The 16,449-nt window shown below is 56.2% G+C and overlaps 1 protein-coding gene across 1 annotated transcript; it reads left to right on the forward strand.

Moving 5' to 3' along the window:
• Positions 1–9,447: 9,447 nt before the first annotated feature.
• On the forward strand, positions 9,448–14,235 carry LOC128819564 (keratin, type I cytoskeletal 14-like). The gene is made up of 8 exons (XM_053999823.1): positions 9,448–9,979; positions 11,126–11,208; positions 11,747–11,903; positions 12,401–12,562; positions 12,649–12,774; positions 12,866–13,086; positions 13,562–13,599; positions 13,949–14,235. The coding sequence occupies exons 1-8, from the start codon at positions 9,482–9,484 to the stop codon at positions 14,044–14,046; spliced, it is 1,383 nt and encodes a 460-aa protein (XP_053855798.1). The 5' UTR covers positions 9,448–9,481; the 3' UTR covers positions 14,047–14,235.
• The last annotated feature ends 2,214 nt before the right edge of the window (positions 14,236–16,449 follow it).

Consider the following 16,449-nt stretch of genomic DNA (forward strand, 5'->3'; position numbering starts at 1 on the left):
ACAGGGAGAGGCTCAGCAACGGGGGGATCTCAGGTCTTTCCCAACTGGTTAAGCATCTGGGATGAACAGAATGTGTCCAAGGGGCTCAGTGGGTCCAGTCCTGTCTGTAATTTGGGAAAGCTCTGTGTTGCCTGGGGGTGACAGAAATGCCCTGAGCAGATATGTCCCCTCACCCAGTGAGTCTCATGTGTCCCCCCAAGTCCCCCAATTCCTCAAAATGACCTGGGTCGAAGCCCTGGGACCCAGACAGTCACTGGGGAGCCATCCCTAGCCAAAGCAAAGGTGAAGGCACTCCTGACAAAGCACCAATTGAAGGGCCTGACTGGCCACCCATGCGGCTCCAATCTCTTGGGGACACTGGTGCAATCCCCCCCCACCCCCAGCTTCCAGTCACCACAGCCAGCCGCTCTGACCCCCAGGGAAGGGTGGTCAGACCCCATCCATGCTGGGCACTGAGCTGCACCAACCCCACACAGGGAAAGAAGGCACCAACACCCTGGCCTGCAGGAGCTCTGGGAACAGCAGGAGGGAGTTTGGGGCTCTCTGCAGAGAGACAAAGCCAAAATGGGGCTGGCAAGAGCCCCCCAGTCCCACTGGGCTCCCTGGGCAGGGCTGTGGCTGGGCCACGCAGGTGGAAAGTTATTTCTCAGGAACTGGCGGATGGTGAAAGTTCTTTCCCAGGTGTGGCCAAAAAGGAATGTAAATCCTCTGAAGTCCTCATCTCCCCTGTAATTATTGTCAGACAAGTTTCAGCTTGGAGCTGGGCCGCCCCGGCCCCAGGCATGGGAGCGAGGGGATGACGCACTGGCCTGTCCCTGCAGTGCACATGTCCCCTCCTGCCCCAGGAATGCATCCCATGACTCACGGGCACCGCGGGGACACTGAGGCGGATGATGTGGAGGGGAGCACCCGCAGTCAGGGTGCTGGGTGGGTGCACACCACTGGGCTCATGCCCCAGGTGTTCTGCAGCCTGGACATGCCGTGGGGTGACTGACGGCCAGACACTGCTCTCGCCAGGGGACACAGCCTTGCCTTCATCCCAGCAGTGTCCCAGTCCCAGGAGAAAGGTGCCTCCCTGGCTCTGTGAGGGGTCTGAGCATGCAGGGCACTGCTGGTCTGGTCTGTGCCCCTGCTGTCCCTCACCCTGACCAATTCCACAGGCATCATCCCTGGGACAGCATCACATATTCCTGGCAGCTGTGGGCCAGTAGATTCTGAAGGGTCTTGGCTCATGGGGCTATCAAAACTGAGAGCCATTGCACAGGACTGACAGAGTCCGACCCATCTCAGGGGAGCCTGTGCAGGCGGAGCTGGAGCAGGAGCTGGAGATGGAGCAGTGCTCAGTGGCATCTCGGGGCCAGGGGCTCGGGGTGAGCCTGCTGGGGCATCCCCAGGGGAATCGCTTGGGAAGGAGCCCTGCACAGCTCCCTCATGCCACGGCCGGGCTCTCACCCTTGTGCTGTGCTCCTGGGGGTCGGTCACAGGCACGGGGCTGGAGCAGAGCAGAGTCTACACTGCCAAGGCCGTGTTCCCCGGCAGTGCCCGGTGCCAGAGGGGCTCCCCCCGTAGCCTGTGTGTGCGGAGCAGCCTCGAGTGCGCATCAGAACTGCGCACGCCGGGCGAGCACGCGAATGTGCTCACCTTACACACCTTACACATCTGCTCACGCTCCTCTCCTCCCCGCCCCGCCCGGCTCAGCACCCGCCCCGGCCGTGCGGCCGCTCCGACCGCGGGCACGGCTCTGCGGCACCGGCACCGGGGGCCGAGGGGGCTGAGGAACTGCTGGGGCAGCCAGCGGGGCAGCGCGGGCAGGATGCGGGCAGGGATCGGCTGCCCACAGGGCACCTTTGCACACCCCAGTACCCCCCGCACACCCCTGCACACATTAGTATCCCCCTGAGCACCCCAGATGTGCCCCACACTCCCGCCCCGTTCCCGTCCCCGTTCCCGTCCCCGTCCCCGTTCCCGTTCCCGTTCCCATTCCCATTCCTGTCCCCGTCCCCGTTCCCGTCTCCGTTCCCGTCCCCCTCCCCGTTCCCGTCCCCGATCCCGTTCCCGTTTCCATCCCCGTTCCCGTTCCCGTTCCGGTCCCCGTTCCCGTTCCCGTCCCCGTCCCCGTCCCCGTTCCCGTCCCCGTCCCCGTCCCCGTTCCCGTCCCCGTTCCCGTCCCCGTCCCCGTCTCCGTTCCCGTTCCCGTTCCCGTCCCCGTCCCCGTTCCCGTCCCCGTTCCCGTCCCCGTTCCCGTCCCCGTCCCCGTCCCCGTCCCCGTTCCCGTTCCCGTCCCCGTCCCCGTTCCCGTCCCCGTTCCCGTCCCCGTTCCCGTCCCCGTTCCCGTTCCCGTTCCCGTTCCCGTTCCCGTCCCCGTTCCCGTCCCCGTTCCCGTTCCCGTTCCTTCCCCGCCGCGCTCCGCCCCGTCCCGCCGGCCCAGCCGCTGCCAGCAGGGGGCGCCCGTGCGCAGCGCTGGCGGCCCGGCGCTCCCGGCCGGGGTTTGCTGCTGTCCCGCCCGCTCCCCCCGGCCCCACCGGGCACCCTCCAGTCCTCCCGCTCCCACCGGGTCCCCCCGCTCCCAGCCTGTCCCACTGGGTAGCTCCGGGACCCTCGGATCCTCCCGGCCCCACCGGTCTCCCTGTCTCACCGGGTCCCCCCGGATCCCCCCCGCTCCCCGGAGGTCCCACCGGGTCCCACTGTCCCGGCCCACAGCCCAGAGCGGGATCCCAGCACCGTTCCTCAGGGCAGGTCCCAGCCCAGGTGCCCAGCTGCAGTCCGAGCACACCCGGGGCTCCCGCGGGGTGAGGGGCACCAGCATCACTGGGGCATTGGGACCACCAGCACCAGCGGGACACCGGGACTACTGAGCCACCAGGGCATGGGAACCATTGGGACCGTAGGTACCACCAGAACCATCAGGACACCGGGACCACCAGGACACTGGGGCATGGGAACTTCTGGGACCATCGGCACCACCAGGATCAGTGGGACACTGGGGCACGAGGACCACCAGGACCGTTGGCACCACCAGGGCTCCCAGCATTCGGTTCTGCCCAAGAGTCCCAGCCCAGCCCTGGAGGTGCAGAAACGCACCCATGTACTGAGCAGAGGACGGAGTTTATCCCAAGCATCCGCTGGTCCTGCAGCACTGGGCTGAGCCAGGGGTTCGGATTAACAGAATAATAACAGAGGCAAAGCTGCTTAGGGAGCTGCAGCAGGTAATTACTGTGACGTATCGGACAATCCGCCGTGCTCCGGGCGAGAGCAGGGCCAGCGTGTGCCAGGCCCAGGCAAGCCATCACCTCCTGCCAGACACGGCTGATGGGCCTTGGCTCTGCACTCCCAACTCGTGTTCAGAAAATCATTAGTGTCATTAGAGCTCCAGGGTGGAGCAGGGGCCCTTGGCCAGGAGTGCCGTGGGCATGGCGAGGCAGCGGGAGTGGGAACGGGGTCCCGACAGGGGCTTCAGCGGGGCTGAGGGTGGGGCTCAGGTCCCTGGGGGGAGCCAGGGAGGGATGGGGCAGGTTTATTGCCAGGGGCCTCTGGTAGGCACTGACTGTTTGAGTCTTGTTAATGACTTCATAAAACTTCCTGCCAAGCACAGATTAATGAGCAGCCAAGTCATTACCATCATGTGGGAAGTGACAGCGCAGCCCGGTTCCAGGGACTGCTCTGGGGTGCATCTCCTGAGCACAAGGGCTGGGCAGACCCTTCCCCTCCCAGCAGCTGTGGTGGCCTCCTGGGAGCATGGCCCTGTTGTCCCTTGAAGTGCACAAGGTGACAAGGCCCTGCTGCACCAAGGCCAAGGCAACACCTGCCACAACCATCAGCCCTCGAGGGGCAAGGGAGACAGAGGGCAGGAGGGATGCAGAACACACAGCATGTCCTACCTGAGGGGCCAGGCCACAGACCTCTTCCAGAGGGGACTGAGACCAGAGCTGGGGTCCCAGCGAGGAGAGAGCTTCCCTGGGGGAAAATCACAGTCTGTGGGGGCTGGAAATCACAGTCTGTGGGGGCTGGAAATCACAGTCTGTGGGGGCTGGAAATCACAGTCTGTGGGGGCTGTTCCCATTGCTCCTGCCCATCCTCCTGGTTGTCAGGGCTGTGCTGCTGGGAAGGGTCTGCATGGGGCCAGGACAAGGCCTGGATGCAGGAGGGCACTTAATGCCACCAGAGGCTCCTGTGGAGGAGTCACAGGGCTGGTGGAGTCCCTGTTACCACCATCAGGTTTGTCACATCCCCCTGGGGTCTTTTGGTGTGACTGGCCTCACCCCAGAGCGGGGTTTAAATCACGATTCCCTTCTGTGAGCACAAGTGTCCCCAGGCCAATGCTGATACCTGCCTCACCCCACCACCAACGTCACAGGTGTCCCAAGATGGGATTCCCACCTGGATGAAGACCTTGCCCTGGGGGTGCAGCGAGTGTGGGTGCAGGATGAATGTGGGAGCCGCTGTTTGTTGCCCACAGTCAGCAGAATGTTCATGTGGCTCCCTGCCAGCTCTGCCGTGCTCAGTGAGGGGAGAAGAATGAGCAGACAGGGTGTGATTGTATTGCCACACCGAAGAATGAGACATGAGAAAATGCAAGAGCTGCTGCTACCTGGAAGACAGATGCTGAAAAGCTAACGTGGGAAACTCCAAAGGTTGGAGTTTGTCATGGAGATAGAGCTCAAGCAATTCCTGGTGGCTTGAGACTTTGGCTCTGCTCAGACATAAAAATATTCTTCTGTCTGAGTAAAGTGAGCCCTGAGGTGTGTCCATCTGTCTTTCTTCTACCTGCCAGAGTGACTCTGGTCCCACTTCTGCAGCCGGGGGAGATTCACAGGGAGAGCCTTGGTCCCACACAGCATCAGAGCAGCTTGTCCCTTGGGCTCTGGACAAGGGAATCCCCAGATCTGGTCTTGGTTCTGCACACTGTCACTTGCCTGAGCCCAGGCTGGACTGTAGGGGTTAGGATGTCAGAGACAGCCCACAGGGAGCCAAACTGCTGAGCACTGAGCTTGCTGGAATGAGTCCCTCATCCCCAGGCAGAGGCAGGAGGACTGAGCCAGCCCTTGGAGACTGGACTGGTGATCACAATTTGTTCAGTATCCTCCTGGCTAAGCTGTGCCAGCAGTGCTCAGCCTGGGGTGGGCTGGCAGTGCATGGGGCTGTCCCAGTGCCTGGGTGGCCATGAGGATGAACAGCTGCAGTGGGACTGGGGGGAAGAGCTTCAACAATTGTGGAGAGACCATCTCATGGCAGATAGGCCCATGATCCCTGAATGCAGCAGAGAGAACCCCATTGCCCCACGCTGCCTGGCCACTTGGATGAGCAGCAGAGCTGTGGGCTGGCTGTGTCAGCAGTGCTGACTCCTCGGGAATCACTCTGTGAGGGGATCTCCTTGGCACACCCTGTGCCGAAACAGGCAGAGCGGGGCTCTGCTGAGGAGCAGGTCTGTGCCCTCGTGGCCCTCACTGGTGGAGGTGGCTCATGAAGCATCAATGACTCAGGGCTGGGATCTCACCTGATCCTCTGCAAACCACTCAGGACCTGGGCCAAATGGAGGAACATCACCCTCTTCCACATGAGGAGAGGAGAGGAGAGGAGAGGAGAGGAGAGGAGAGGAGAGGAGAGGAGAGGAGAGGAGAGGAGAGGAGAGGAGAGGAGAGGAGAGGAGAGGAGAGGAGAGGAGAGGAGAGGAGAGGAGAGGAGAGGAGAGGAGAGGAGAGGAGAGGAGAGGAGAGGAGAGGAGAGGAGAGGAGAGGAGAGGAGAGGAGAGGAGAGGAGAGGAGAGGAGAGGAGAGGAGAGGAGAGGTCGTCAGTAGCCCAGAGTGGCCCTGATATGGGGCCACCAATGGGGCAGCTGGAGGGTCCCACTGGCACAGCAATATCTGACTTCACTGCTCCAGTTTGGAGCCTGGAGAATGACAATACAGAGTCACTCCCCTTGTCCTTCCCTTTGCCCAGCTGCCTCCATTGCCACCTCTTCCCCTCTGCAGTGGCTGGGCTGGGCTGTGCTGTCCATCTCTCAGTGTCTTGGTGTGGGAAGGAGGGGATGAAATGGGGTGGCATCACCCCCACCCTGCAGCTCGGGCAGCTGTTGGCAATGTGCCCTGGGCGGCCCAGAGGGAGTTTCCATTGCACAAACAACCACTGTTTCCTTTCATGGTAATAGGATCTGGGATGGCTTTTTTCAGATAATGTGGGGGGGCCGTCAGGACACGTTCTGGCAGATGGTGAAGAATCGACAGCTGAGATAGAAACAAAGACATCATATGTCACTCCACACCTTGATATATTTGTTACCTATTTTGTGTTGTTTAGACTTACAGAGAAAGCCCATCAGCAAGGGTAGAGCCTGTGCCTGCCATTTCTCACACGCAGGAGAGTGTTCCTTTCCCAGGCCTGCAACCCTCAGTGAGTTTCCACTGAGCTGGGAATTGCTGTGGAAGGCACCTGGGAGAAGCTGGCCCACAGGGGATATGCAATGACTCCTAATTAGCTCTTATTCATGACATTAAAAGCACAATTAGGTGTTACTGTTTGAGGTAAATGCAACACACTGACCGTGGCTGTTTCACACCAGCCCTCTCCACTCTGGGCACTGCGTGTGCAGTGTGGTCACCCCAACAGGTAATGTCACCTTCCCTCCAATGCAAACCCAGGTCAGTTCTTTCCTCCCTGCTGCAGCACACGAGGCAGAGATAGCATCTCCAGCGTGCTTCTTGCTGGAACAGACTCCAATACCATCTCCTGAACTTTAAGATGTGTTCTTTTTTTCTTTTATCTCAAGGGAATTTTTTGTGGGTGAGTGCTTCAAGAAAGCCTGGGAGATTGAATTCTTCTGGTAACATGAAATAGCTGAAGCAGTACTTCTCCTCTGTAACCTGATATCCCATCAACAGCCAGCACAGGGCAGCTCGGTGCTGAGGGTTCCTGATGTCAGAGTGGGGCTGGTGTGGGATTGTTGTTCAGGAGCTCAGTCAGGGGCCAGGGCAGCAGCTGACCAGCAAGAGCACTGGTCAGAAAAGCCCAGGGAAAAGCTGATATTGCAGGACAATTTCCAGATTGTCTGTGTGACATCTGCCACACGTGGTAAAAGAACTGAAACCTGGGCTGAGGTTGTGGTAGTATACAAGAAAAGCTGTAAGGCCAGGTGTCCTCTTCCTGTGGGCTGTGGAAGGGCTTTGCCTCGTGTTAGGGCAGTTGTCATCTTCAGGCAACTTGTAACTTGGCCTAAAATGTGAGGGTGACCTGAGGGGGGTCAGACCTCACAGCACAGGTTTTAGCCCATGTGGGAGGCTCAGGGCCAATGTGGGAATTGCCTGGAGCAGGAGGATGTTTGCTGGAGCAAACGTGAGCAGAGTGAGCACATTTGGAAGAGCTGGGAGCAGGGGTGGCCCAGGATGGCTCTGGAGCACAGCTCTCACACGACGGCTGTTGGGTAATCCTGTACCCCCCACTGCAGAGGGAAACGGGCCAGGAGCAGCTGATCTTTGCCCTGCCAGGTTGCACCAGGATGGTGCTGGAAGCTGAGCACTGTCCTCTGCCCACTCTGCCCTTTGCCAGTGTTGGGCTGTGCCCAGGTCCCCTCCTTCCCCAGCTCTCTGAGGCATTCCAACCTCTCAGTTTTTGCTGCTTGGGGAGTCAAAATTCCAAATCTGAAGCCCACGGGTGTGAGGCAGTGCTGCCCAGAGAGCAGAGCCCTTGGATGAGAGGATCCAGAGTCTCTTTCTTGTTCAGCTGTTTCCGAGGTGGCTGCCCAGAAAGTCACCCCACACCCTGGAGCTGCTAAAGAGAGCGTGACTGCTGTGAAGTCCTGAGATTTAACAGGAGGCAGACAAATCCTTGTTACTGTGTCCTTCGGGGAACATGAAAGAAAGGAGGCACCATGAATTACCGAGGGTGAGGCTCTGGGAACATCTGAGCACCTCCAAAATCAGTTAGTGCATTATAATGTGAAAACAGCCGGAGGGGGCTGGGAAGGAAGGAGATCACAATGTGAGTGAGAACACAAAAGGGTTCCTAATCCCTATAACTCCTTCACTACCTCACAGGCACCTCTGCGAAAAGCAAAAAACAACTTCTTTTATTGAGAATGCCATGGCTGGAGCCAGGCAGGCCGGGCTGGATGTGCAATTTTCCACTGTGCACAACAAGAGCTGGCGTCACACCAGTGAAGGGCTTTTTTTCCAAAAAAGAATAAAACAGTGCAATGCCACATTTCCTGCTTATTTTTTCACGCCAATACCTGTCCAGCTGTGTTATTGTAATCATTCTGCTCAGTCCTTCAGTAGCCTGGGGCAGGTGTGACCAGCACTGTCCCTCCCCTCTGTGCTGCCGTGGTCAAGCCCTTGGTGTTTGCAGGGTCCTCACCCCCAGTGCTGGATGTGTTGGGCTTTGGCCATCAGCACTTTCGATAGAGGTGATGCTGCTCCTGCTGTCATTGGCATCGCTGTCTTCAGCTGCAAATCTGTAGGAAAAAGCCTATAGCACAAACACTGATAAGGATTGATCATACTCTTCCCATTGATAAAGACTGATCACGCTCTTCCCATTGATAAGGATTGATCCTTCTCTTCTGATCAGGAATTGCAGGTAACCTGCCCTGGCTGTGGGTGTCTGATTTTCAGTCCTTCTCCTCTGATTTAGAATGTTTAAGCATTAAACCCTGCCTCGGTGTTGAGAGAGCAGGAATTGTGGCATGGGATTTTTTAGCTTCTACACGATTTTTAGAAGTTACAGGCAGTTTCTGTGGGATTTGGGAAAGGTGATGGAGCAAAGCAGGTACTGCTGGGAAACATTACTCATCTGCTCTTTAAACTGACTGAAACCCCACCACTGTAGGGACTTTCCAGTCTCTGTAGGGAGATTCAGCCCAGGCTGGTACATAGCAGAAATTGCTGGAGTTTGTTCTCTTTTGAGCTATAAGATTTCTGCCAAATCCTGTATCAGTACACAAATCCTGCCAGGTCTGTGCTTGTCCTGCAATAAAGGTCCTGACAGGAAAGTTTCCATTTGGTTTGGCTTGGCCCATAAAAGAATATGGATGTGCAGAGCTCTTAAGTAGCAGCTTTCCTTGGCTTTAGACTCTTTAAAAAAGCCAAATCAACAGATTTGTAAATTTTTGCACTGGTACTTGCAGGTGACTTGGCGGATGACAGAGGATTCACTTGCGTTACCTCAGGAGGGATCAGCGGGTGGAGCAGGAATGGACACTGGGAATGTCAAAACACAGCCCCGAGCAGGGACCTGGATCACGCCAGGTGCTGGGAATCAAAGAGAAGGAAGGTCCCATGTGAGCCACAGTGTTGCTGGTGGATGTGACAAAAGATGTGAAATCAAGGAGAGGAAAATGATGATTCTGGAATTTGGCTTCGGCTGTCAGGGGTGTCGAAAGGCGCCGGCAACGCCTCCTGGCCGGGCTATAAAGGGCCCCGAGGCAGGGGAGCGAGCACTCGCTGCTGCTGCTGCGCTGCCGAGCCGCCTCTCTCCAGCTCCAGCCTCCAGCATGAGCACCACTGTCAGGCAATACTCGTCCTCCACCTCCCTGAAGGGATTCGGGAGCCTGGGGGGAGGCTCCAGCAGGCTCTCCTCCGTGCGAGCCGGGGGAGGAGGGTACCGGGCCCCCAGCGTGCACGGGGGCTCTGGCAGCTACTCCGTCTCTTCCCGCGTGGTCTCGGGGCTCGGCAGTGGCTTTGGGGGCAGCTACTGCAGCAGCGCAGGAGGGGCCCTCGGCGGGGGCTTTGGGGGCAGCTATGGGGCCGGCTTTGGGGCCGGCTTCGGGGCCGGCTTTGGAGGCGGTGACGGCATCCTGCCGGCGGGGGAGAAGGAGACCATGCAGAACCTCAACGACCGCCTGGCCGCCTACCTGGACAAGGTGCGGGCCCTGGAGGAGGCCAACACCGACCTGGAGGTGAAGATCAGGGAGTGGTACAAGAAGCAGGGCCCTGGTCCTGACCGTGACTACAGCCCCTACTACAGGACTATCGAGGAGCTCAGGAACCAGGTAGGATGCTGGGAATATCACAGTGGGATGCTGTGTGTCAGAGAGGAAGCAGAAACAATGACTGTTACCTCTGTAATTAGTCAGCAGTAGTTATGTCGTAAAAAGTGTCCCCGTGGCATGTGTGCCTGGCTGGAAATTAGAGATGTCTCAATGTCAGTTTTTGGTTACATCCTCCTGAGTGGGACAAGCGGCAGCTTTCACTGGCAGGAACAGATCTAAGAGGACGTAACACAAAAGTGAAGAAAACAGACAAGTCTGCACTGATCATGTGTGTTCTTGGGAGTTTAAAATTAAGGTGCAAGGAAATTTGCAGCTGTGGGCAAACTGTGAAACACTGATATCATATTTGGAAACATTCAGGCAAAGAATTTGCAAACTTGTTTCAGCTCCTCCTGTTGAGGAGATTTAGATGATAAAAAGATGGAGCTGACCAATAACGAGTTCTTTGCCTCTTTTGGCATTTGCTGCCCCAGGGCTGGAATTGGTACAAAGTCCCCAGCCCAGGCAGCTTGGGAGGGATTCCTCTCTGTTTGATTTGAGTCCCAGCATACAATTTTGGAGGAAATGCTCGAGTTTACATTGCTTTCTGTTACTTCCCATGTATGAATTGCCCCCAGGGATCCCAGAAGCTGTGGACAGCTGGAGCTGCAGGAGTGCTGGCAAAGGATGCAGGAGCTCATTTCCCCCCCCTCTCCTCAGCAGAGTTCTCCTCCCAGTAAGGGTTATTTGCTCCTGCTTTGGTAATATGAAAATCAGAATCTGTAGGCACCTGCTCACTGCCTTTTGCTCCATTTCTGCTGCCAACCAATTAAAACCATCCCAGAACAAGGTGTGCCAAGCACAGACACCCCACTGGTCCCTCTGACCCTTCCACAAACAGCACCTGCCCTGAAGGATAGGAGCAAAGGCCACCATCAAATCTCACACATCTCATGTGGCCTCACTCTGCCTTTTGAAACACTTACTGATGGATTTTTGGAAAGGGAGGTCATGGAGTAACCAGCAGTCAGTCTCAGCTGCATCTCACTTGTCCTGATTCCAGACACACTTCTGCTAAGGAAATGCCAAACTTCCCCAAAAGTGTTGTTCCTGTCCCAACACTCAGCCAGGAGGAATTCCTGACACTCTTTATCTTTCACTGCCCAGGTGTTGGTGGTCACAGTGGAAAATTCCAACCTCCTGCTGCAGATTGACAATGCCAGGCTGACAGCAGATGACTTCAGGACTAAGTAAGACACATTTTCTGGAAGAAATGGAGCAAAGCGTGCAGGGAAGTTTGATGAAATGAGGAGAAAATCCCATCCAAACCCCAGAAAGGCGTTATGGAAGCAAAGCCTTCAAACACAGGGCTTTCCAAAGCAGATGGTTCTCTCAGTCGTACAGGCACCCAGGGATTATGTTGCTTCCATTCAAACCCACTATTTTATTCCTGTTGCTTGTTTATCTCTGGTACAGCCTCTCCTGTGCAGAGACCTTGCCCTGTGCCTCGCTGTGCCCTTAATGTGTGTGTGCAACTCCACAGAGCCCAGGGCCAGTACCAAGGCCTGGTGGTCTCAGGAGCAGGGTGATGTTATGGACTCAGGTGGACAGTTTTTCATCAGTTTTCCCCCCACTTAGCTCAGAATTTCCCTAGGAAAGTTGTCAGTGGGGCCATGTAGTACTGCCACAATGCCAACAGCAGGGTGGAGGCACCAAACAGCAAAGCCAGAAGCTATGGGCCCAGCTGGCAGGGGCTCGTGCAGCATTCCTGACTGTGTGTGTCCCCAGGTTTGAGTCGGAGCAGGCTCTGCGCATGAGCGTGGAGGCCGACATCAACGGCCTGCGCCGGGTCCTGGACGAGCTGACCCTGTCCAGAGCCGACCTGGAGATGCAGATTGAGAACCTGAAGGAGGAGCTGGCTTATCTGAAGAAGAACCACGAGGAGGTGAGCACAGAGTTGGGCTCTAAAAAGGCCACCCCAGGCACTGAAATTTGAGTTCTGGTCCGGCCTAAAGGCTACGCTGAGTTCTGAACTAGAGAGGAGGTGAGAAGTGCTGGTGAGGCAGCAGAGGGGATACACTCCGGACAGCAGCACATCCTCCCTGGAGCCTGTGGAACTCCCATTCACCACTTGCCACGTTAGTAATAACCACTGTGGCTGTTAGAGGTTTGCTAACAACCCTTGCAGCTTGTGGCTGGGAAGGTCTGCTCCCTGAGAAATGAACCAGCTACGTGCATTGTTTATTGCCTGGAGAATTAACTCCACTGGGGATTTCACAAGAATTTTAATTATTTTATTTGTGGTCATGGAGCAAATACCCCAATTTGCTCTTTTTTGATCAGCCCCAAATGCTCGCTTTCCTGAAGAACTCTCTCTCAAGAGGAACATTTTCTATGCTGGTTCTTGGATTGCATGATGATGTGTTTCTCTTTTTGTGTCAGGAAATGACTGCCCTGCGCGGGCAGGTGGGTGGGGAGATCAGCGTGGAGATGGACGCTGCTCCTGGCATCGACCTCACCAAGATCCTGGCGGACATGCGGGAGCAGTACGAGAGCCTGGCGGAGAAGAACCGCAGGGACGCCGAGCAGTGGTTCTTCAGCAAGGTGAGAGCTGGCGGCGAGCAGCGGGCACGGGGCCGGGGCCGTGGCCGCTGCCGGGGCTCTGAGGGCACGGCTTCGCCTCGCTGCAGACGGAAGAGCTGAACCGGGAGGTGGCCATCAACACGGAGCAGCTGCAGAGCGGCAAGACGGAGATCACGGAGCTGCGGCGCACGATCCAGAGCCTGGAGATCGACCTGCAGTCGCAGCTCAGCACGGTAGGAGGGCCGGGCTGCCGGCGGGGCGGGGGATGCAGGGCTGTGCCCACCCGGCTGTCCCCCTGAGCCCGGCCCCGTGCCCGTCCCGCAGAAAGCGGCGCTGGAGGGCACCCTGGCCGACACCGAGGCGCGCTACGGCACCCAGCTGGCCCAGCTGCAGATGCTGATCACGGGCGTGGAGGAGCAGCTGGCCGAGCTGCGCTGCGACATGGAGCGCCAGAACCACGAGTACAGGGTCCTGCTGGACGTCAAGTGCCGCCTGGAGCAGGAGATCGCCACGTACCGCCGGCTCCTGGAGGGCGAGGACGCCCAGTGCGTGAGGGGCTTCGCTGGGAGGGCGGCTGGGGGGAGATGGGTCATAGCCAAGGAAACAGAAAATGAACCACCTGCATCCCCTGTAGCATTCTCTCAGCCCATTCCCTGATCCATTGCATGCAACCGTGTCTCCCTTTTCAGTCCCACCAGTCCACAACAGCCCAGTGGTTGTAACACCCCTGCAGCATCCCTGGGTTCCACCTCCCATCCTTCCATGTCTGTGTGACCCCAGGCAGGGAGCAGGTCCTGGCTGCTTGTTGCACTGGTGTCTGAATTCCTGTGTCACACACCCATCCATAACAGTTTCTTCCTTCAATTGCTTCACTGGCAGTTTCCAGAAGAATTTGAATCATCTATTGGTACAAATAAAAAAAAAAAAAAAAAAAGGCAGGGTTTAAAGAATGATTTTGGTTTGGAGATTACTCACGTTTTTCCTGTTTCTCACCTCCTTTTCCTTGTTCTCCTCCCATAGCATGTCTTCCCACTACGCCTCGCAGCCTGTCAAAGAAGGTAAGAATAGGTCTTGGCTGAAGCTTTGTTTACACACAGCTCTCATACCCTCACCCACCTTCTTAGCATAGACTCCTTTTACTTTTCTATTAAAGTTACTATTTTATTATATTTCCAAAATTTGAACTTGTATAGAAAAGTTTACGATACAACAAATTTATTATATACAAAACGTGTCAAAAATTATCTGAACAGACTGAATCTGCACAGTTTAGCAGTGGGAATGTGGTGCTATATTGGGTTTCTGATGTGATGAGTGTAGTAACAAAACTCAAAGATCTTTAAGATCTTTTAAGACGCTTCCTCCTTGCTGCCCTGGAAATAACGGCTCCTTCTTTCCGCATTGCAGGACCAGTAACCACCCGCCAGATCCGCACCATCTTCGAGGAGGTCCAGGATGGGAAGGTGATCTCCTCCCGCGAGCAGATCACCCAGGCTGCCCACTGAGGCACTGCCTGTTTTGCTGCAAACCTCACCCAGCACAGCGAAGCAGATCCCAGCTGATGTGTTCTTGCCATATGGATGATCAAAAGCACCTTCTCCCACTATCACCCCCTCCTCGCCCTCTCTCACCCTTCTCTCAGCTCTGTGCCACACACAGAACTCAAATAAAGCTTCTCTTTGCAGTCCTGCAAACCAAGGTCTGGTCTCGATGCTCTTGGGCTGTCCCACCCCTGCAGCTGTGGGACAAAGCTCCTCCCTGGAAGGAGCGACATTCTCCATCCTTGGTACCCTGATGGTGGGGCACATCTGTAACTCCTGAGACCTGGCAGCTTCAGGGGAGAGGCTGTGGGGGGAGTCTAGAAAGGAGCTGATGCCACAGGTGGTGGGAGGTGAAGCCTGTGAGAATCCCTGCGTTTCACAGGTTGGACAAAGAGCTGCTCCCCTGCTGCAATGCCCAGCAACTGCAATACTGAAGCTTCAACCCAGAGAGGCCAGGCAAGTGAACAAAGCCCAAGTGATACAGACAGGACCCTGCAAATGCCACGCCCCAGCTCTGCCCCAGCAGCTGCTCCCCATTCTGGATCCCAAGCTTTGGGGTGAAACGGTCTGAAGCTGCAGGCAGGACAGGGATCTGTCAGGAGGGTTGCTGTCCCTCCAGACAGGCACACTCAGCTCAGTTGGGTTCCTGCTTCCAAAGGCACCACTGAACGGTGAGGAAAACAGTGATGGGAAGAGGAGGGTATGGTCTGTGCAAGCAAAAGGATTAAAATTCTTCTGGGAGTTCTTGTGGCACTCCCCGGCTGCCAGTGGCTGCTCCTGACACAGCAGTTCCCACTGCGTCAGCCGGCCCAGCATTCCTGGAAAGCCAGTTCAGACACATTCTTGGCTGCATTCTGACACATTTATTACTTTGTAAATCCAGCTTCTAACTCAATGAAATGAATCAGAGCAGCACGACTAAGTGAGAGTGAGAGCAGAGCTGGCCACACAGCTTTATGACCCTTCTCCAGAATTCTGTCTGGAATGTAGGAGGAGATAAGAGAGAATTCTTTATTTTCCCCAAACACTGGAATGATGCCTGCAGCACATTATCTTCCCCACAGCCAGGTTAGCAGGGCTCCATGGTTTCGAGGCCCCCCAGCCCCCTGCCCTGCAGCTCTGCCCAGTGCCTGGGCTGTGTCCCCCCTGTCCCCTTGGAGCAGATCCCTGTGACCCTCGTGGGGCATTGGCTGCCCCAAGCATCCCCAGCATCCACCGGCCAGAGGAGACACGGTTCTGGTTTGAAGTTTAATGCTGATGATCAGTGAGCTCATCAGTGGGGTTGGGAGGAAGGCTGCTGCACGTCCTCGTGGAGCGTCATGGACGATCCACAAGTCAGCAGCAGCACAATTCCCAACCCTCCCAACCCGAGGCACTTCCAGCCCCAGCACCTCCACGGTCCTGCAGACTGCGCTCCCTCCACTCCCACAGCCTTGAGGGAGCCCGGAGTAACCCAGGGACTCTCCCTGGGGAAATTCATGTCCCAGAGCTGGGTAAAGACAGCGTTGAATCACTCAAGATCAGATGCCTGAGAAGGGTCGGGACACACCCCCCCCATTCCAGGTCACCTCTTGGGGACCCTGCTGCCCCCTTGGGTGGTGCAGGGACCACCAACACATCTTGCAGCTCCTCTGAGGCCCTGCCACGCCTGTGCCCCTCTGACTGCTGCCCTTGCAACACCCAGTGCAGGGATGCTGAGGTGCCTCGCTGGAATTCACCCTTGCTTTATATTTTCCTCCTGCAAAAGCCTTGGCACACCTGTGTTCCTATAGAAACAACAAATAACACTTTGCTAATGAGATTCCCTGCTTAATTATTCCTGCTACTTTACAGTGTGAGGGAGGTGTGGAAAACAGATGTCAATTTTCTCCTGCCTTAAGCATTAATAATTAGCCCTGACCTTAGGAAACCCCACCAAGGAGGGAGCTGCAGGGGTGGCTCACGCTGACAGGCAGCGGCAGCTTGAGGCAGGTCTCAGAAAGAATTTAGTCCAGAAAGATGGTTTGACTTCTCAGGCAACACTGAATTCCTCTGACAGAAAAGACCACTTTAGAAACATGTGCACAAGGAGAGAGGCAGGATCTGGTTTAATACTCAGCCTTTTACTTCAAAGGGTGTGATAGAAACAACATGCAGTCCTTGTGGTTGTGTTCAATGGGAGGTCATGGAAATAACGTCCTTGAGTGGTTAATGTAGTTTTAAGTCTTAATTAATGCTCATGATTTTAATTGCTGCCCCGTGGCATTACCAAAGTATCACAGATATTCTGGGCAATGGGTGTTTTTGTGACATAGCAATTCAATGGCAAACAAAAGATGAAAGAAAAGGCAATTCCCCGTACAGGAAGAACCGTGAATCACCTGTGTG

The sequence above is a fragment of the Vidua macroura genome, chromosome 27, assembly GCF_024509145.1.
Source record: "Vidua macroura isolate BioBank_ID:100142 chromosome 27, ASM2450914v1, whole genome shotgun sequence".
In the NCBI taxonomy this organism is placed as follows: Eukaryota; Metazoa; Chordata; class Aves; order Passeriformes; family Viduidae; genus Vidua; species Vidua macroura.